At 41.3% G+C, this 20135-nt stretch overlaps 3 protein-coding genes across 4 annotated transcripts; 2 read left to right on the forward strand and 1 right to left on the reverse strand.

The window, feature by feature from the left end:
• The first annotated feature begins 1056 nt into the window (after window positions 1-1056).
• Window positions 1057-7042, forward strand: cyb5r2 (cytochrome b5 reductase 2). The gene is made up of 9 exons (XM_068313332.1): window positions 1057-1161; window positions 1547-1696; window positions 2027-2099; window positions 2709-2815; window positions 3437-3566; window positions 3668-3751; window positions 4464-4549; window positions 4683-4782; window positions 6614-7042. Exons 1-9 carry the CDS (start codon window positions 1147-1149, stop codon window positions 6784-6786), a joined length of 918 nt encoding a protein of 305 aa, XP_068169433.1. The 5' UTR covers window positions 1057-1146; the 3' UTR covers window positions 6787-7042.
• Window positions 7043-7414: 372 nt separating this feature from the next.
• poglut3 (protein O-glucosyltransferase 3) lies at window positions 7415-14244 on the forward strand. Its single transcript, XM_068314158.1, has 6 exons — window positions 7415-7728; window positions 8824-9021; window positions 11231-11514; window positions 11613-11817; window positions 13157-13353; window positions 13508-14244. Exons 1-6 carry the CDS (start codon window positions 7491-7493, stop codon window positions 13940-13942), a joined length of 1557 nt encoding a protein of 518 aa, XP_068170259.1. The 5' UTR covers window positions 7415-7490; the 3' UTR covers window positions 13943-14244.
• Window positions 14245-15181: 937 nt separating this feature from the next.
• On the reverse strand, window positions 15182-18654 carry rep15 (RAB15 effector protein). Of its 2 annotated transcripts, XM_068314161.1 has the most exons (4): window positions 18626-18654; window positions 17610-17675; window positions 17047-17371; window positions 15182-16952 (listed from the first exon to the last, which is right to left on the reverse strand). In XM_068314161.1, exons 3-4 carry the CDS (start codon window positions 17326-17328, stop codon window positions 16407-16409), a joined length of 828 nt encoding a protein of 275 aa, XP_068170262.1. In that variant the 5' UTR covers window positions 17329-17371; window positions 17610-17675; window positions 18626-18654; the 3' UTR covers window positions 15182-16406. The 2 variants fall into 2 exon arrangements, with proteins under 2 accessions (XP_068170262.1, XP_068170261.1); XM_068314160.1 differs by lacking the exon at window positions 18626-18654 and having other exon boundaries at window positions 15183-16952; window positions 17610-17749.
• Window positions 18655-20135: the final 1481 nt, after the last annotated feature.

The raw sequence follows: 20135 nt of genomic DNA on the forward strand, positions 1-20135 counted from the left end.
TTAATATCATAGAAATATTGAATGATGAATGACACGATGTGAATTACCTATACATTACACCTGGTTAAACTGGCCTGACCTCACTTTTCTACGACTGACTGCCTTGTCATATAGATTATCAGTTTGTAAGAGGAAAAGATGACAAGTTGAAATGTTGATTTTCCACTCGACAACTATCATAGGGATTAACATGAAACTGTTGATTATTTATGGGTGCGTAGAAAACACTTTCATGAGGTCCAAACTCTAGTCATTTCACCAATTTTTGGGTTTGTAACTAAATATCCTCAAATAGTTAATCCTTCTTTACGTTTGTATTAATGAATGAAATTCATTAATACAATATCATATATGAATGAAATTAATGTAGGCCAGAATTCTATGATTGTAGGTCTACTTTTGTATTTAGTGCCAAAGAGAAATTTTGGTGATCGAGCAATGTTGGGTATTTTTATTTATTGCTAAATGCCAAATATTAGCATGCTAAGATGATAGCAAGGCCCACTTTGTGTCAAAAAACTAACTAGCAAATGTTAATTAGCTAGGATTGTAAGTTTTCTGTTTGATTATTGCTAATTGTCAGATAAATATACTTTGTGTTTATTCATTTTGGCACCACACCAATATTTGGCATTTAATAAATAGTTTATAGCACACTAAAACATAGTATTAACACTATATTTGTTTATAATATTGTCAACAATAGCTGTGAGTGATAGTATAACAGACTTATATAATAAAATAAACAATTTTTGATGAATAACATTCAGTAATAACACAAACGTAACATAGTACAGCAACCCTACGTGACTCCTAGCTGCTAGTCTGAACGTGCAAAGACAGCCGTCACTGCCTCTCAGTAAAAAAAATTAACTTTCTGTCAGTCCCCGTTATGTAATCTGACGGCTCCTGGCCCCGTCAGTGGTGTGATCTCAGGGCCCCGCTCCTCCTATGTGTGCAGCAGGTACAGTAGTGTCATGATAGATCTGTCGTCCCATTGGTGCTCTGGACCGTGGGTCACCTTTACCCCAGCAGGAAGCCCCGCCCCCCCCTGTCAGAGGACCTTTACTTTGAGCATTGATGAGCTGCAGGCCTGTCTGTGCCTGGACTCTGGTCCCTCAGGTTGTGTGAGGAGAAGTCAGGATTATGGATCAGAGCTGGGTGAGAATCAGTTTAACTTTATGTTTTCAGTTCACCATGTTTCTGCTTTGATTTGACCATATTTGTGTAGTTTAGATCTACAGTGTTAACCATTCCTTTTTTCTTATCTTCCACTATGAGGAAGGGGATATAGGAGTGGATTCCATTCACATTTCTTTCCTGGTACATAACTTAAACAGAAAATATGCCTTACCAACTTCTTTCTGTGTCGACTTTTTTAAAATATATATATACAGTATACTGTATATTAAATGCAACCAATCACTGGATCCTCAGCATTCCATGTTTGTGTCACGTTTGATTCTTACATAGTGTGAATTAATGTTGTAGAAAATGACAACCCAGACATTAAACTGTCGTTGTGTGTGTGATTTATTTCTTACAGATGATCCCGGTGGTGGTGGCTGTTTCTGTGCTGGTAGTGACTGTACTGTATATCCTCGTGGGAGGCCCTGCAGGGGAGAAGAAGAAGAAGCTTCCTGTCACTCTGCAGGATACAACAGTCAAATATTCCCTTCCCCTTATACACAAACAGGTAGACAACATACAGACACACACAATATTCCATCACAAATTGTGTGCGGGAATAATAATGTAGCACCTACCTGGAAGCAGAGATTGAGATCTGCACTAAAGTTCTTAGCAGATGTTGAACTTATGAAACATATCAGGTGAATCTCCTGTATATGAAAGTGGTCTAGATAGACGGACAGACAGACAGACAGACAGACAGACAGACAGACAGACAGACAGACAGACAGACAGACAGACAGACAGACAGACAGACAGACAGATAGATCAATAGTGTTTTAGTGTATGTTCTGTATTTTTGTGTTTCATATCTACAATCTCTCCCCTTGTGCAGGAAATCAGCCATGATACAAAGAAGTTTCGGTTTGGACTTCCATCTGCAAAGCACATCCTTGGACTGCCAGTCGGTACTGAAACTCTTTCTTCATCTGAATATATATATATATATATATATATATATATATATATATATATATATATATATATATATATATATATATATATATATATATATATATATATAAAAAAATAATTATTTTTTATCCATTGCATTACTTTAACTGTGTTGAAAATGTCTCCAGTTCTACTGTTTAGTCCAGTCTGGGTATGTGCACCACATCCTGTCAGGTTTAACACTGAACCAGGATTAGCTCCCAAACTGCTTGTGATGCTCGTCTCAGTCAATCATATTCACATATTCACTCGCACACCCTGCAAGTAACACACAGTGAAGCTCACACATTTAACTGCAGGGACAAGAAGAGGTAAACTTTTATCTACAGGTGAATTTAAAATCCACTAACATGTAGTGATGTCACCTCTAGTCATGAGTGAAGGATTCCTAAAAGTCCCAGTCTGGAGTTAGACAGCAGCAGCATCCCTGGGGAGGAGAGAGGCGATTGTTTTGTTGGTATCACAGGATGGTCCTCGTGACTCCTCCATGTTTTTCCTTCTGTGGCCTCACATCACCTCCCCCACCCTCCTCTGCTTCAACTCCCATCCGTCTTGGGGATTAGGGCAGCACGTGTACCTGTCAGCCAAGGTGAATGGCATTCTGGTAGTGAGAGCCTACACCCCAGTGTCCAGTGATGAAGACCAGGGATATGTAGACCTGGTGGTCAAGGTAAAGACACAAACAACAGCAGAACACGCACATGTTTGGGTGGATTGTTTATTCACAGCGATCTTTTTCATGCTCATAACATTTTAAGTCTGTTCGTCTTTCTGTCTTTTAAACGTTCTTGTGCTAATAATTCAGTTACTGATCATTTTATTAGTTAAGATATTGTCACCCTCGATAAGCTTGAGTCTGTTGATAAACGTAATCTACTTTTCTCCCACCGTGGACACAATGCTGTTCATGCCTCTCTGTAAGCTCTTAACAATAAACAACAATGTATTTAACAAAACAAAATAAAATATTTTGATGTTTTAACTCCTCATATTAATTGATCCATTCTGAGGGCACCTCCTCAGTATATTATATATAGTATATTAGTTACATAGCCCACATATGAAGTGACAATAAGTCATTGTCATGACTTGAGAAATAATTTAAAACATGTATAACAGTTTAAGTTTTGGATTCTCTTTGTCAAACTACAAACATTTTGGTAGCAGGAAACCTAACTGTTAGCTGTGTGCTAACAAGACCCACAACTGATATTAAATACCCAGTAGAGGAAATGAGTTGCACAGATCTCATGAGAGGCTGATGGCTGCTCCCTTTTTGCCCCTCCTGTAGGTTTACTACAAGAACTGCCACCCATCCTTCCCCCAGGGGGGAAAGATGTCCCAGTACCTGGACAACATGGCTGTCGGCGAGACCATCGACTTTAGAGGCCCCAATGGACTGCTGCTGTACAAGGGAAATGGTGCGTGTGTGTGTGTGTGTGTGTGTGTGTGTGTGTGTGTGTGTGTGTGTATCAAGCTGCACACACACACATGCTGATTCTCAGCCTTCTTTCTTCATCAGGTCTGTTTTCCATCAGACCAGACAAGAAGTCAGAGCCCACAGTTCGTAGGTTTAAGCACGTTGGGATGATAGCTGGCGGAACAGGTTTGATCACATTCCCTGTCGCTCGATTGTGAATTAATGTGTGTAGTTTACTCAGAAGAGCATCACAGAGGAGCTGCAGGCTGAAACACTTGCTGATTACAATATGCTTTTGCTTTTTTGACAAGGTGATTCTTCAGACACACACACACACACACACACACACACACACACACACACACACACACACACACACGCACACATACACACATGCACAGTCTTGTATAACAAGACTGTGCCTTGAACACAAATGTTTTTGGAAAAGTAAACCAGCTCCACAAGTGGTACTGAAGAGTTTCATAAAGTCCTCCTGTGACTTTTGACCAACCCAAGAACCAAACCTCAGTTGTAATAAAGGTTTACAATATTCAGTTCTATAAAATCACACATTAACTTATGTTACGTGTGATTACACTTTGCTATATGTCTGATCATGTTTAGGTACACATGTCATAGGTTGGTTATTGGGTTACTACCCCAAACAATTATCCATCTACCCATCTATCCATCTGTCTGTCTGTCTGTCTGCCTGCCTGTCTGTCTGTCTGTCTGTCTGTCTGTCTGTCTGTCTGTCTGTCTGTCTGTCTGTCTGTCTGTCTGTCTGTCTGTCTGTCTGTCTGTCTGTCTGTCTGTCATATAAGCACATAACATGTAGCCTGTGTGACCTGTACCTGTTGTACAGGTACAGGTCTGACCACACCCTGTACCTCCTCAGGTATCACCCCCATGCTGCAGTTAATCCGTACAATCACATCAGACCCCACCGACAACACCAGCTGCTCTCTCATATTCGCCAACCAGGTCAGCTACGAGTTTCCTCATTGTCTGAGGAAAACTGTGTGTGTGTGTGTGTGTGTATCTTTGTTAAAGAGCATTAATGTGATATTACAGTTTGTTAATAGATGAATACATTTCTCACTTTCTCACCTTTCAGACTGAGAAAGACATCCTGCTGAGGGAGGAGTTGGAGGAGGTGAAGAAGAACCACTCTGACAAAATTAAAGTGTGGTTCACACTGGACAAACCTTCACAGGGTAAGACAATACACAGCGACAGCAGAGGGTGGGAGGAGGAGACGCAGCAGGGGGTGGGGGGGAAGAAGCACCACAGGTTGAGGGGGGGGAGACGCAGCAGAGCCCCACAGGATGGACCGGCCCAGCTGCTGCTGATGACTCAGCCATAATCAATACCTAGTTAATATCAATCTGACTCTCGCAGCAGCAGACAGAGAAGTTCAGATCAGAACTTTGGGTGTTATTGTGTCAAATGGCACCGTAGTAAAAGCAACTTTTTTTGTAATGTTTTGTGTACGGTCAGACAGGACTCATTAATTTAAAATATGATGAAAAACTAGAGGGAATTAGAGAGACTAAGGCTAATAATTCTGTCTACATCTAAATCGACCTGTTATATCAAACCTAATCGATAATTTCACATTTGATGTGAGAAGGTGTAGAATTGCAGAAGTGTTCATTTACTTTTTCCATAAGTACACCTCAGGGTGGCAGAAAAGACTTTGACTAGGGTACGCAGTCAGTGTATTTCCATAATTATATACGGTTAAGAATTAATGGATGGTCAGTATCAGAATTGTATTTGTGCATCTGAATGTCATTTAGATCTGATCCAAACTTGAACAGATTTCTTTGGTCTCTGTGACACTTATCCACCAGGGTTACTTTAAACTGAACCACTGGTGGGGGCAAAAAATAGAGCCGAAAACCTAACCGACTTGGAGGAGGTGAAAGTCTTGAAGTTTAATAAATCTACAACCACTATTATTGAAACTGACATCAGATTTTCACAAAGAGTAAACAATAACCACATGGAAAAAAATTGTATCTGAAAATATGATTTACATCAGATGTAGGGGTAATTACTTGATATCGGCAGAGAAAAATGTAGCACTGGAATAGATGTTCTACAGTGTACAGTAAATACTATACTATTTTATTTGACAATATAACCTAAACTTTTACAAGCCACACCTTCACTGAGAAAAATAATCCAAGTGTTCAATTCATCATCTGACCTATTAAAATAATTTTAAATTTAAACAGAACAAGATATGTACAGTGAAGGACTGGTGCTTATTTCTTACATAAGCTCCTGGTGAATGTGATTCTCTAATCTTGCTAAATATTCAGCGCTGGGAACCAAACAGTCTTCAAATGAAGGCAAATCCATCCAGGCTGAGCAGGAGATAGTTCCAACCAGGTGTTACAGTAGCTTAGTGTAACACATGTATCTTCCTTTACATAATCCTGAAAGCAAATGGAAATTAGTGAGTACAGTATGGATTGATAATCTCTGCATTGAAGGCCTGCTGCCTGTATTCTGTTTTGTCTGTCATAAGTTCCACACAGAGCAGAAGCACATAAACCCCTTCTCAGGATTTGAGGTTTACCAGAGCCTCACTTTTCTTTAGCCAGACTCCTTGGAGGTCCAGATGACTATTGAAGGATGAAACCACAAGAAAAAAAATCTCCCAATACTCCTTATTTCATTTAATTTTCATGGTGATTCATTCAGCTTGTGAATGTCCCAACAGTTGGGCTATTCTTGCCTCTCAGCATGTGGCGTCCCATTGCTAGGGCACGAATGGAGAGAAGATGCAATGAGCGTTTCATGGAGGAGTAGTGAAGGGGTGGCAGTGAAAATATAGCTGCTGTTTGGGAAGTCCTGTGATCTCATGGCATCGAAGAAATATGGAAGACTGAAGCTGTTTTACATGTGTGGCTGTAAATAAAAACAGCAAATGACTCAAAACTAGTCTGGAAGACTAGTTTTGATTTTCAAAGTCATTTAAAAGAATGTTGATATCTTTGGGGGGGTTTTCTCTCTCTCTTTCTTGTTTTCCTGAAGATTGGGGCTACAGTTCAGGATTTGTGACCTATGACATGATCAGGGATCACCTCCCTGCTCCTTCCTCCGATGTCCTGGTCGTCCTGTGTGGCCCCCCACCAATGATCCAGTATGCCTGCCTGCCAAATCTGGAGAAGCTGGGACATACAGCAGAAAACATATTTGCATACTAAGGTTCTGGTTTATTATAAAAATGGTTTATTCACCGTAACCATTCAATCAGTTAACCAACAATCACCGTGTGAACACCGCTGATGGTAAATACTGTCCAACAGTTGCTATTGACGACAGGCGCACTGGAACTCCTACAATAATAAAAATAATCTCATTTAGACTTCATAATAAAACATTACTATGAACGTTTTTATTAAACCTTTTATACATTTTGCCATCTAATGTCCTATGTTTCACTTTTAAAATAAAGAGATAAAATCATGAAGGCAGTGTAATTTCTTTACCATGCGTTACATTTCAATTGGCTTTTTGTGATTATTTTTATTATATTGGTAAAACGTGAAAAGGTCCTACGTCACTGTCTTTAAGAAAGGAAAAAAATAATCCGAACCCGGATCAACAACTCAGTTTAATCAACATTTCCTTGACCAAAGATCTTCCCCTGCATAAGGTGTCATCAAAGCCCATTATCGATTTCTTTGAGATCCCTTGAGCAGACGAACAAACAAACAAATAAACACAAGGGATCGATGACCGTAAAAACCTCTTCGAACTGTGTTCGGACGAGTTTTATATTTCCGCTGCCCGTGAACGCATCACAAGATAGTGGGCGTGTCTCTCCTCAAAAACATGTCCGCATAGTTTTCATCGAAACTTTCTTGAGCCTCTAATTTAATCGTTTGGCTGTAACCAGCGGAGGACTATGGTGTGTGGACGAGCTGCAGTCTCCGTTAAATCCTTGCAGATTAACCGCTTTTCCAGGTTTTTAGTTTTAGCGACATTTTTCGGCATAGTCGTGTCGGTTTGCGGCTGTGAAGGAGTCGTTCCAGAGAGATGTCTGGTCTGGGGTCCGGGGCTGAACCCCGCCGTGGTTCTACCGGTCCGGTACTTCTTTATCCAGGCGGTCGGTTCGGACGGACAGAACCGGACTGTGTCTCCAGGTAAACTCCACACACACACGCACGCACGCACGCACGCACGCACGCACACACACACACACACACACACACACACACACACACACACACACACACACACACACACACACACACACACACACACACGGTCTGAGCCTCGGGTGTCATTATTCTGTTAAGCTAGGTGTCCTCATGCTAACAGTAGCTCTGCTCTCCTACTCCATTGTTAGTGAAGCTAACTCCTGATCTGATAACATTATTGATCCATTCTCTACAGATGTCACCTCATTTAGTTTGATCAGAGACACGGAGCAGTGGCTCATTGATGTTAATAAGTTATCACTGGTTAAATCATCCTTCAAGGTTAGTCTGTCCCTATTGTATATTATGATTTTTAGCTAATTGCACTATTAATACATTGTTTGCTGGAACCAAGTCACACAGGAACAGCTTCAATAGCTCAACATACTCCAGTAGAGGTGTTCAGGTCACATTTAACTCAACTACTTGTCCTGTCTGCTGCAGACTCTAATGATTCAGTCCTGACGGACAGACATCTCTTTGAAATGTCTCATGACACCCCAGCTTCAGCTTCCTCACAGATCACAAGATGTTTACCTGGAGGAGTTCCTCTTGATGGGATCCATCATCCCCACAACACCCTACGAGTGTGTGTCCAGTTCCTGGGTGGCCCCAGAGCCCCAGAGCATTGGGCCGTGCTTCACCATGTCTTCTTTCTTCAGCATACACTTCCTCCTCCCAACACAGGGATCATCTTGGGGTTTCAGGATGGACCCTTCAGTGGGTCGTGTTCACGCACCATGACAACCAAACCCTCCAAGATCTCTCTCCTTGATTTTGCAGTCACTGAAGGATTTTTATTCATCTATCTGCTTAGGAATGTGGTGGCACCTATTGATGACTTCAAGAAAGTTTAGCTTCAAAAGCCACCTTCATCTCTGAGCTTGCCAACGTTTGCTCCTAACAATAAAAATAGCATTTTGTTTTGAATGTTGAAAATAATATGAACATGTGTCTCTCTTTCAGTTCATAGTGGGGGGAGGATGCATTTCGCTTCCAGATGTTGGTCACTGATGTGTTCTTTACATGTGCTGGTAGGTAGAGACACGTTTAAAGTGAAGATCAGTCCACTGGACGAGACGGAGCACATTCGAGTCCACGTCCCCCCACCTCTGGACAGACAGGACGGCTCCTTCCTGGTCAGGTATCGGCTCTACAGGACGGTGAAGAACGGCCTGAAGGTTGAAGTCCTACACCAAGATGTTGCTGTTGCCAAGTCGCCCTACACCATCCCAGGTTTGTTTTGTGCCTGACAAATAAATCAGCTCACACATGGTCACGTTTCTGTTTTCAGTATCGACGACAGTATTTTCCGCACTATAAGGCGCACCTTCATTGAATGGCATTTCTAAAACACTTTCATATATAAGGCGCACTGGATTATAAGGTGCACTGTCAATTTTGGAGAAAATTAAAGGCCTTTAGATTCACCTTATCGTACAAAAAATACTGTAATTTGATTCTCAGCTGACAGAGACTTAACTTCTGGGATATCACAATGCTTGAATAATGTTTACCGTATTTTCCGCACCATAAGGCGCACCTAAAAGCCTAAAATGTTCTCATAAATGCGTCGTGCGCCTTACAATCCGGTGCGTCTTATATATGGATTAATATTCATTAATATTGGTTAAAAACGTTATCGCTGAAAAAAAGCCGGCAGTCTGGCCGCCAGTCATGCTGCACTCCGCCACCAGAGGAGCCCCCTCACAAGGCACTCGGGCCCACGCCCCCTAACAACGGTAGTCAAGGGGCGTCACCGAAGTCCCGGCTCTGACTGAGCTGCTCTCAGACGGTAGAGCAGACTAGGAGCACCGGTGATGACGTAGAAAAACATAAGGAACTTTCAACAATTCTATTAATAAAGTTTGACTGGCTGATGTCAGTATTTCCTATTTGGCGTCGGAAATAACCCAGTTTAAACTTAATTGGTCTTAAAAATGCCATTGTGCTGTCATCTGGAATCTAGTGACGGTCCATTCTATTAGTCTGTGGAAACACACGGAGAAACTGGCATAAAGGTGAATGAAAGACCCTCAAAGCTGAACTTCCAGCCTTTTCTGAAACTTCAAGAGCAGAGTCACTGCTAGACAAAGGTGTCTGGTGTGCTGCATTGATTTACAAATGTAGTTGATATCTCTGGGGGGGCGGCGGAGGGGCGCATTCAGGCTTGTGTATTCTGTCTGCAGCGACGTGCTGTGAGATTCACGGCGGTGAGACACCGACGTTAAAAGTCAGGTCTAGGAGTAAAACAGCGTCATATTTGACCGTAAATTAGCAGCCTGACATTAAAAACTAGTTAAAAAATCGTTTAGGACACACAGCAGCAAATAGCTGCACCTCACCTCCGACTGGACTACCGATCGATCGAAACAATATTTAATTAATAAACGAAGACGAACGTGGAAGCTTAAATATCTGCTTCGAACTTCAGATCAGGAAATAATCCGCTCTGTTCGAACTGACTGCACTCGTAATGAATTTAACCAGTTTTTAATGTCAGGTTTTTTAATATGTGTGTTGACTTCTTTCTAAGATGGCAAAGTGATCAAGTGATCAGGTTTCCTTCATGAGGCTCAGAATGTCTTATTGACATAACAATAGGGGCCATTCAAAGGTAGTCAGGAAGTCATGAATGCAATCATGACTGCCTGAGCAGCGCGGCTCCATCTAGTGGACGGATTGCGCAACTACAGCCGCTGCAGTTTATTAAATAAATTTTATTTTTTGTGTGCGCCTTATAATCCGGTGCGCCTTATAAATGAAATAATTTATAAAACAAATTATTGAGGATGCGCCTTATAGTGTAGAAAATACTGTACACAATGTGAAGCCAATATGATTAGAATTCCACTTCGGTTATTCAATGTTTGCAATGTTTTTACCAACTGTACTGTCTCTATTGAGCTTTAAACCAGACACTCAATTCTACCTGTGTGTTTACCAGGGTTTTTAAAATTTTCATTGTCCGCTTGTTGCAACAATTTATGACATAGACAACCAAGGAGAATTTTTGTATCCTGGCTTTTTAAATATAGTCGCCACACAATGCCCTCTCTATTATTTGACTGATACATATCAGAAAGAAAGACATTTGAATGCAGGATAAAAGGATGACACCCAGAGAAGGAGGAGGGATGGACACAGAGGACATGTAGTCACCACACACACCACACCACTGCTACAAAAGAACACACCATTCTCCATCAGAATGACTGTGTGTGTGTAAAATGAGTGTAGGTTTGAAGCCTTCGTTGGTCTGTCCATCCTGTTTCTATGTGGATTAAATGAACTTCATCATCCTGCTTCACATCAGGTTTGAAACGTGCAGGAATTGTTCAACTCAAGTCTTTTCTGTCTCAAGAGTATTTTCTGAAGTGTAGTATGGTCTGGGATGGAACCAATCACACCTGCTCTAACGCTGAGTTTTCTCGTTAATGCTCAGGCCCCGTCTATCATGAGTACTGTGACTGCCCACGCCTCGATGCCCCCGTCTGGCAGAGGGACATGCAGTGTCCCGCTGAGGAGCCCCAGATTGAGGCCGACTTCAGCTCCTTTCCCACAGTGGACCTGAAGCACCTCAGAGAGGAAGTGACCCCCAGGTTCGCTAACAGAGGAGGTATCATTCACTACGCCATCATCAACAACCAGCTGCACCGCCGCACTCTAGGAAAATACACCGACTTCAAGATGTTCTCTGATGAAATACTGCTCTCTCTAACAAGAAAGGTATTCTGGGTGTTTGAGCGTTGAACAACCAGTAAGGTCTTTCTGTAGTATTTGTTACCATGACGTCACTGATCGCAGTCTTCACTTTGCTGTTGAAGGTGAAGGTACCTGACGTGGAGTTTTACATGAATGTTGGTGACTGGCCGTTAGAGACAAGAAGAACGGACAGCGTTCCAATCCTGTCCTGGTGTGGCTCCACAGACACACGGGACATCGTCCTCCCCACGTACGAGGTGACACACTCCACCCTGGAGACCATGAGAGGAGTCACCAACGACCTGCTGTCTGTGCAGGGAAACACAGGTAACTGCCGTACTGAAGGAGGGACACTAGGTCAGAGCACTAGCTTTGATCTTTGACCTAGGCAAGTAGTTCAGGGTAAAATTTTGTATTCAGGGGTGTCGCGGGATGTTGCAGTCTCTGACTGCCTTGGTTGTAGTTTCTGTTTTGTTTTGGATCTGATACTGAATGATGTTTTAAAGTGAGTGGATTCTCTCCTCCGCATCTGTCTGAGTCACTCTTGACGCTTGTCAAGATGCTTGCCTCGGTCACATGACTGCCTTCTTAAAGGGGCCGCCCCGGCTGATGACACAGAATACATTACTGCTAAAGCTACTAAAATGAACAAAAAAACAAACGTTGGTGTGATGTTAGGAGGACGATGCTGGTCAAGTTTATACACACTGGATTCACATTTGTTATATTTAGGGGAAAAAAACAACATTTCTATGCTGGTGGTATCATTTTATTTTGTTGTGTTCATCCACCACACCTTAAAGGCCAGTCTTTTAAAATATTGTCTGATGTTAAGCTGGTCCGTGGTGCTGAAATTGTTTAAGACAACTGTACTAGAACATACTGTATAAACGCGTCAGACAGGCTGCGTCCACCAGGGGGCATCACAAGCGTCTGTACCGTCAGTTGATCATAAAACTAAATAATCTGTAGAAACCGATGCTGATCTTTGGGGTCTGGTGAAAGGAAAGTAGTTTCAAATCCTGATTCACTACTCCTCTTAAACAAATTGTCCTCCATATGTTTCTGATCAGAAATCAATCCTAGTGGGCTAACGTTGGGTTGGGTTTAAATATGTTATTGTAGAAACACTTGTCCTGTTCCCGTCTGCACTATAAGGCGCACTGGATTATAAGGCGCACCTTTAATGGATGGCCCATTTTAAACCTTTTTTATACATAAGGTGCATCTGATCGTAAGGTGTACCTGCAATGAACGGCCTATTTCAAAACTTTTTTCACAAATAAGGCCCACTAGATTATAAGGTGCACTGTTGTTTTTTTAAAAGATTAAAGGCTTTTCTGTGCGCCTTATAGTGCGGAAAATACTGTACATGTGTAGGGATTCAAACTGAATGGTGGTCTTTTATTATGACGGATGCACATGAAATAAAACTGTCTGATCATGAGTTTGACTCGATGAGTCGTGATGTACCACCCTAACCTCAGGCTTCATGTATGCGTATAGTAAGTTAATAGTACGTGCTTTGAAGACTAAGTCTGAGGTAGTTATCCAGACAAGATAGATGACACACACACCTCTCTTGGTGGTTGATTATATACACATTTTCTTATATCCTGTAGATGTTGAATACACTTTACTGTCCTTTTCTTTCTATGTCTCCCAGGGCCTTCTTGGGTTAATAAAACTGAGAAGGCATTTTTCCGTGGCCGTGACAGTCGAGAGGAGCGCCTTCACCTCGTCTCTCTGTCCAAGAAAAACCCTGAGCTGCTGGACGCAGGCATCACAGCGTGGTTCTTCTTCAGAGACAGGGAGAAACACTTTGGCAAAGTACCGCTTGTTGGATTCTTTGACTTCTTCAAGGTGAGCACGCACGTAGAATTAAAGGAACCTAATTCTTAAATCATGTAACATGAAGCTCAACTTTAATGGGGCGTTCTTTCTTTGTATTTTTATGAACTTGTTTTTCTCTTTTGTTTCAATTAAATGAATGTTTTAAAACGTCTTTTTCTGTTAGTACAAGTACCAGGTGAACGTGGACGGAACCGTGGCAGCATATCGCTTTCCTTACCTGATGCTGGGGAGCAGTTTGGTTCTGAAGCAGGACTCTCAGTATTATGAACATTTCTACGGCCACCTCAAAGCGGGTACCCACTACCTCCCTGTGAGGAGGAATCTGTCGGACCTTTTGGAGAAGATCCGATGGGCCAAAGAGAACGACGCTGAGGCCCAGAAGATGTCCAGGCTGGGGCAGATGTTGGCCAGAGAGCTGCTGCAGCCCAGCAGGCTGTACTGCTACTACTACAGGGTGCTGCACACGTACTCAGAGCGGCAGGTAGGACAGCCTGCACGCCATCCACACATGGAGCTGGTGCCTCAGCCGAAAGACCACACCGCCACGTGCGCGTGTGATAACCACAAAGAAGAGTTGGACAGGAAGGATGAGCTTTGATGGAAGCGTTCTTTATTTTCATTCCACTCTCAAACATTCTTCAAATATCCCTGATGCTCACAAGAAGATGTGAATTTCAGTTTACAATGAAGCGATTGTAACTTGTTGCTTATTTTTGAACAGAAATTTTAACGTGAGGAAGCGAGAGATTGCCCTCAATATTTTAATACCACTGGTATTCAAAGTGTGTGTGTGTGTGTGTGTGTGTTTGTACATTTGTAAAACTTTGGGTAGTCATGTATGAAAAGATTATTACTGTTTAGTAAACGTGCCTTGTATTGGATATTTCTACATAACTATGTTAAAATAAATACATCTTAAATAAATATTTTTTACACCTGAATCCAAAACAAGTCTGACGTCAGAAGAAAGTGTGTTTGGTGAGTAGAAACCTTCCCTAAGTGTGTGTCTGAGCTCTAAAGTAGACACTTAACACCAGGTTGGTACATCATCACAGAAAACAAATCAGAGCGTTTCTATGACGACTGTCGTAAACAAACTTCTCTGCTTGTATGGCTGTACAGGTGGACTCATGCTACAGCACCTAATGACATCTGCTACCTTCTTGCTTAGCGTGTTAGCATGCTAACATTTGCCAACCACAACATTGGGAATTACATAACGTACATAATTATCGATGTGCCGCGGGTTCACAAAATATGTTCTTATTTACCAAAATTGAAATTTTTGATCTCATTAGGAACAAGAATAGCAGAGATGTTTTGCTGTGGATCCAAAGGGTGAAGTGACCAACAAGCTCAGTTATGAAGAACATTTTTGTGTTAATATTTAAATATTATTAGACAGGAATTTTCTATTTACAATCATGTTGAAGATTTAAGAAATGATTATGTTTAATAAATATTCCTTCCAGCCCCGGTGAATTCTAGACCACTATTCTGATAATATTCCAGTAAGAAACCAGAACTGACTCCTAACTGTCTTTATCATTGGAGAATATTTTCCACCTCCATGCGTCAGTGTCTAAGTGACTGACTCCATCTATTCTACAAAGTAATTAATGTCAAAGAGTGTCATTTTAGGTAAATTACAAATTTACTCATATCCAACAGTGTAAATGGAACACATGACTGGAAGGAAAACTAAAATTTAGCCCAATTCCACTCCAGTTTTCTGTTTGGGTCATCCTTTTTGCCCATAAAGACTTCCATTAGGCTGTCTTGGAGGGAGCTGCCCAGTTTCATTTATATAATAATATTTTTTTAAATTATAACACGTGACATCCATCTATCTTTTGACTATGAGGAAGCACAAAATCCAACTGATAAAAAAACTTATTTTCCAGGCAATGATACAACAAAAACCAGTGACGATCTTGATGGTCTAACAGAAAGTGTGGAATTCTTCAAACGCATGAAACACTCCACCCTTAATTATGTTAATCTACAATCCAACGAGACCTGTGGGCCATCAGAATGGATCCACCCCTTTAACCTGATCAACTACAGTACTAAACAGAATTAGTGACTCTGCCAACTCCTACAGCCTTAAAAAAAATCATTATGAATATCAAACCTAAAATGTTAATGTAGTAGTGAAAAAACATGGAATTGGCCCTTTGTCTGGATCCCATGCCCCACCAGTCCACCCAGTTTGATGGCAATTCAACAAGTAGTTTATGCATAAAGAACAACAACGGTCCAGAAAGCCTTACTGTATCCTGCAATGTCAACAAGTAGAAGCAAATTCCTGGTTTTCACTGTTCCACCAGTTCATAGATAGAACACAAAGAGGTTAGAGATTATTTAAGAGTGCACACCTCCTCTCGAGGTTGCAAATAAATTGCCCTGGATCAGTGAATAGTTGCATCTTCTCTCATCTTTGCCTGGTTGTGCTTGTATTTATGGCACACATTTACTACACATTCAGTGTGAACACAACATCAGGTAGATTACAGTCGTGTTCATGGGAAAGGAGGGGGATTTTGTTCAGTTTGAAAATCCATCAATCTTATTACTTAATTCTTCACGTCAAAAAGGCTAATCTGGGCATTATCTTGGAATTTAAAGAATTAGGAATTATTTTAGCAAGTATCAATACAGGTTTCATTTAGAATATAACTGTCCCTGTTTTGCTATCACATACTGGGTTAAAAAGCACAAAATTATATTGTACAGATTTTGCCTAGTTTTCACCTAGAGACTGGAGACTTTGTGTTATGTTAGAAACTGTTGCTTGGTTTCACTCTGTTTATACCCTGATGTGTTTTAATGACTAAAGGCTGAGCTGTCACAAACGGCGTATGCAGCAAAAAAACCTGACTTGTTACACGCACTAAAAACAACTGGGATTGGCTGCAAATAAATAGAATGTTCTCTCAAAGGCCTTCGACTGTAACAGGTCTGGAAGTCATAAGTTCAAATATCCTCCACATTTCAACCACTTCAAGTTTATTGCTGTGTCACTGAATAAAGTTATCTTAACTTTAATGAATCCCTTCTATTCAGCTAAATTTAATCATGAGAGTGAGAGGCTCTCCCTCCTTCTTGCTGACAATGGCTTGCATCATTCCTGAAGGTGTATGGAGATACCTTGAGCCTTTGAAGAAGTTCTCGATAAAAGGTCTGTCAATCTTGTTGCACTTTCCAATGGCTGCTTCAAAGTTGTTGCTTAGGACACCATAAATATTTCCCTTGTCATTTTTCTTCCCTATGAACAAGAACAGAGCGTAGCAATCCTTGCCGACGGAGGTGCAGAAGTCCACCATCTTCTCATGCATGTTCTTGTTGCTGGACTCCAGCTGGGCGATCTGGACTGTCTCGCTGCAGGCCTCTGGAGGAATACCATTCTCCTCTTCATTCTCGTTGTCAGTCAGATTTAGGACTTGAACAGCGATTTGGATCCGAGGGTTCTTGGTTGGCTTTTCCAGCACAGCCCAAACCCAGTCGGCCCCCAACAGGATGCGCTGCTCTGGGGTCATGGCCGTGCAGTTAAAGGTGTCTGTCAGGTTGAGGTTGACACTCTGAGAGATGTATGTCATTAGGAAGACCTGTTGGAGAACAACGTATTGATAATTAAATTATTTTCTGGATTGTTAAAAAGCTGCTGTATTCATTATCCCCTCAAAGAATAAAGATACCCACCTGAGTGAAAACCTCAGAGCTCGGGTGGAACTTTTCTTCTGGGTCTTTAAAGAGAAGGTACTCTTGGGTTCTGGATGATGCAGCAGAGATACAGTCATTGAATAGCGGTATGAAATCATTGGGCTTGGCAGCGGTGGGCTTCCTAAGTGTGGAGAAGATGCTTGGGCGAGGGAGTAAGTTCTGTTCAAAGGTGGGACGGCTGGGGGAGGCACGCTTGAAAGACGCAAGGAAGTTGGAGTTCTGAAAGGGGTTAGAAGTGGGTTTGCTGATGGTCTGACCCATGGTGAGTTGATGATGGAGGTTTGGAGATCAGATGGTTGTCCCCCTGATATAATAGAATTGCAGAATTTGTACAGTTAGAAAAGATAATTTCAACTGAAATGAACATCTGGTTGGTAAAAGTTGAGTCTTATGTACAAAAGAAAGCTGTCACATGGAAATATTACTACCGTCTTTTATCAAACAGTGACTTATTTCTACATGGTGCGCATTTAGTCATCTATCAGTGTTTTGTACCATGATCTGAGTTATTAAGAGCTTCTAAAGTAATTCCTCATACGTACCAGGATGGATCTGGAAGTTTCTGTTGTTCCAAGTCCACGACCTGCCCTCCTTTCCTGTCCCCTGCCCTGCCGAGATGCACAGTTTGTGTTACGGTACTGAATGAGAAGCTCAGTCCTTGGACTTCTGACATGTACCGAACTTTAGGGAGAATAAAGAGGATTTTCTATCCCAGGTATGGAGAGGGAGTTCCTGCAGTGCTGGGTGTGGTGTCTGTTACTTGTCTAATTTTTAGGTAAGTCAACAAAAGACTCATCTTTCCAGTTAAGAGGTTACAGAAGCGTAACTCGAGGACTTTGATGAGCCTGAGGGGTTTCTTGAGTAAACAAAATGCTAAACTGTTCAGGATGAAGTGCAAATAATGAGGATAAGAAAGAGTATAAGAAAGAGCAAGACAGCTGGATGGTTCACAGAAACTGTAAGAGTTGGTTGAATAATTAGAAATTAACCAAAGTTAATTTTGACAAAGCCAAAGATGTGCTTTTTGTTTTGTAGTGATATCCGTTGGTGTTAGCCTTCTCAACAGTTAGCCAGCCTATCCTGTTTTAGAATAGTATTTAGTACTTGAAAGGGGCTGATATGAATGTTCCTCATCCTACCCCCTAACCCCCCCTCCAATCTCCTCTAAAGCTCCTTAGCCAGACACATAGACATCAAAATTCCAGGCAAAAGTGAACTAATCAGACAAATATTTGCAAGGCCTACCATAAAAAGCAGGTACAGGAAGTTAAAAGTAGTTTGGATACTCTTCTCCCATTTGACTGGAAATTTGATGGTTTTTCCTCCTCCACACAGATGTGATGTCTTTCCATTCCCCTCTGTACCAATTGGACTACTTTTTTTGTGACATTCCATTTTGAGGTTGTTGGTTTTTTTTGGTGTAGCAGGTGTGCCGTGTGTTATTACATTACTTTTTTTAGGGAGGACGCTACTTGCCCAATATTTGCTGTGTAGCACTGTGAGGACCCAGCTTCCCAAGGTAATTCCTTTGGTCAACCAAAATAAAAATTGGCCAAACCTTTGAGGATCACGAAGGCTGGATTGAGTGACTGACTCCTCTTGAATGCAGGCATGGAGGATTTTTCATGGGGAGGCAAAGGTTGTCAAAGGTCAGTGGTGATGGATCATATGTCAAGCTGGGAGAATGGAAACAGCACGTAGAGAAAATGTGTCAAACTCAAGGCCCGGGGGCCAAATGTGGCCCACAAAAATCATTTTATGTGGCCCCTCAAGAGCATAAAAAGTGAGAGTGTCTAAAAGCAAATAGGTCAAAAGTGTGCTTTGACCAAAAACTATATTTCCCACAATGCATTAATTAAGCCCATTTTAACTCTGACGTAAACGTTTTGAACAAACTTTATGTCCTAACTTGTGTATGTTGTTTTTTTTAATTCACTTGTCTAGTTTGATCATTGACTGATGGAGTTTTGTGGGTTTCATAACCTGATAAAATAATTTTTGTTAAAACAGAAACAAGCAACCAGTTTTTCTGTGCATTTGTAATGTTTGTAACTTGATTAAGTAATAAATTCTTAGTTATTTAACGTTAAGGAATAGTTCCCTTTATTTTACATTACACTGAGTTACATTTAGTTACATTTATTAGTTACACCTGGTCCTTTGAAGACAGCTGTTATGTTGATGTGGCCCTCGGTGAAATGAGTTTTACACCCCTGACGTACAGAATATGTTGAGTTTTTTGCCACTCCCTAAAAACCAGACTTTGCGTTTTAACCTATTAGAAGGAGATGTTAAAGAACATATTTGATGCAATACTGTATGTTCACTGTATTTCATTAACCCTTCTTTAAAAGGGTCAATAAATAAATAGAGATTAGACGAGAATAAAAATGTATACACAGGTATATACAGTTTTTAGTGTACCAGCTGCCATTCGTCCTCTTCCTCACTGAAACGTTGGGTTAGCAAACAGCAGTAATGTAGGGATGGTGCCCAACAGCCAACAGTTCAATGTTTACAAGAACAGCAAGGCAGCGTTTCTTCACACCACTCCTGGCACCATCCCTGATAGAAAGAAAGAAAGTATACTTTATTCATCCCCAGGGGGAAATTGTTATCACTCAGGTGTACATGTTTTTGTGTTAGTTTTTGGAAATGTAGTCATCCTGCATATCCATGCATAACAACGTTTCACTGAAGCACATCAGACTGATACCGCGGACAACTTCTGTTATCTCCTTCATCTTGATGGCCAGCCATCTCTCATTGTTCATCAGGACTGTCGGGACACACAGCTGTTATTTTCCCTGTCCATACTCAGCCATTGTCTCCTCCACTTCAAACACATTGTTTTTTTCTGTCAGTCTTGGAAAAATTCCAATTGGCTCCAGTTCGAACAGCTGATCTTGTGTGTACACAATAAGCCACGGAGTTGCTACGGTCAGCTGACTAAGAGAAAAGGTAAGTATGATTACAGTATAGAAATAAGTAGTAACAAAGTTAAAAAATTAAAAGCAACTAGAGTCGTGGCATACACATACGCATGACTGCGTGTGCATGTGGTGCAT

Source organism: Antennarius striatus, chromosome 4 (assembly GCF_040054535.1).
Source record: "Antennarius striatus isolate MH-2024 chromosome 4, ASM4005453v1, whole genome shotgun sequence".
NCBI lineage: Eukaryota > Metazoa > Chordata > Actinopteri > Lophiiformes > Antennariidae > Antennarius > Antennarius striatus.

Bases quoted from the DNA above. Each gene is read 5' to 3' on its own strand.
- cyb5r2 (XM_068313332.1), top strand. The intron at 2,100-2,708 runs GTACTGAAACTC...CTTGGGGATTAG, and splicing joins CATCCTTGGACTGCCAGTCG to GGCAGCACGTGTACCTGTCA. The intron at 4,783-6,613 runs GTAAGACAATAC...GTTTTCCTGAAG, and splicing joins ACTGGACAAACCTTCACAGG to ATTGGGGCTACAGTTCAGGA.
- rep15 (XM_068314161.1), bottom strand. From the start codon at position 17,328: ATGGGTCAGACCATCAGCAAACCCACTTCTAACCCCTTTCAGAACTCC. The intron at 16,953-17,046 runs GTGGGTATCTTT...GTTCTCCAACAG, and splicing joins GCTCTGAGGTTTTCACTCAG to GTCTTCCTAATGACATACAT.
- poglut3 (XM_068314158.1), top strand. From the start codon at position 7,491: ATGGTGTGTGGACGAGCTGCAGTCTCCGTTAAATCCTTGCAGATTAAC. The intron at 7,729-8,823 runs GTAAACTCCACA...ATGTGCTGGTAG, and splicing joins GAACCGGACTGTGTCTCCAG to GTAGAGACACGTTTAAAGTG. The intron at 9,022-11,230 runs GTTTGTTTTGTG...GTTAATGCTCAG, and splicing joins GTCGCCCTACACCATCCCAG to GCCCCGTCTATCATGAGTAC.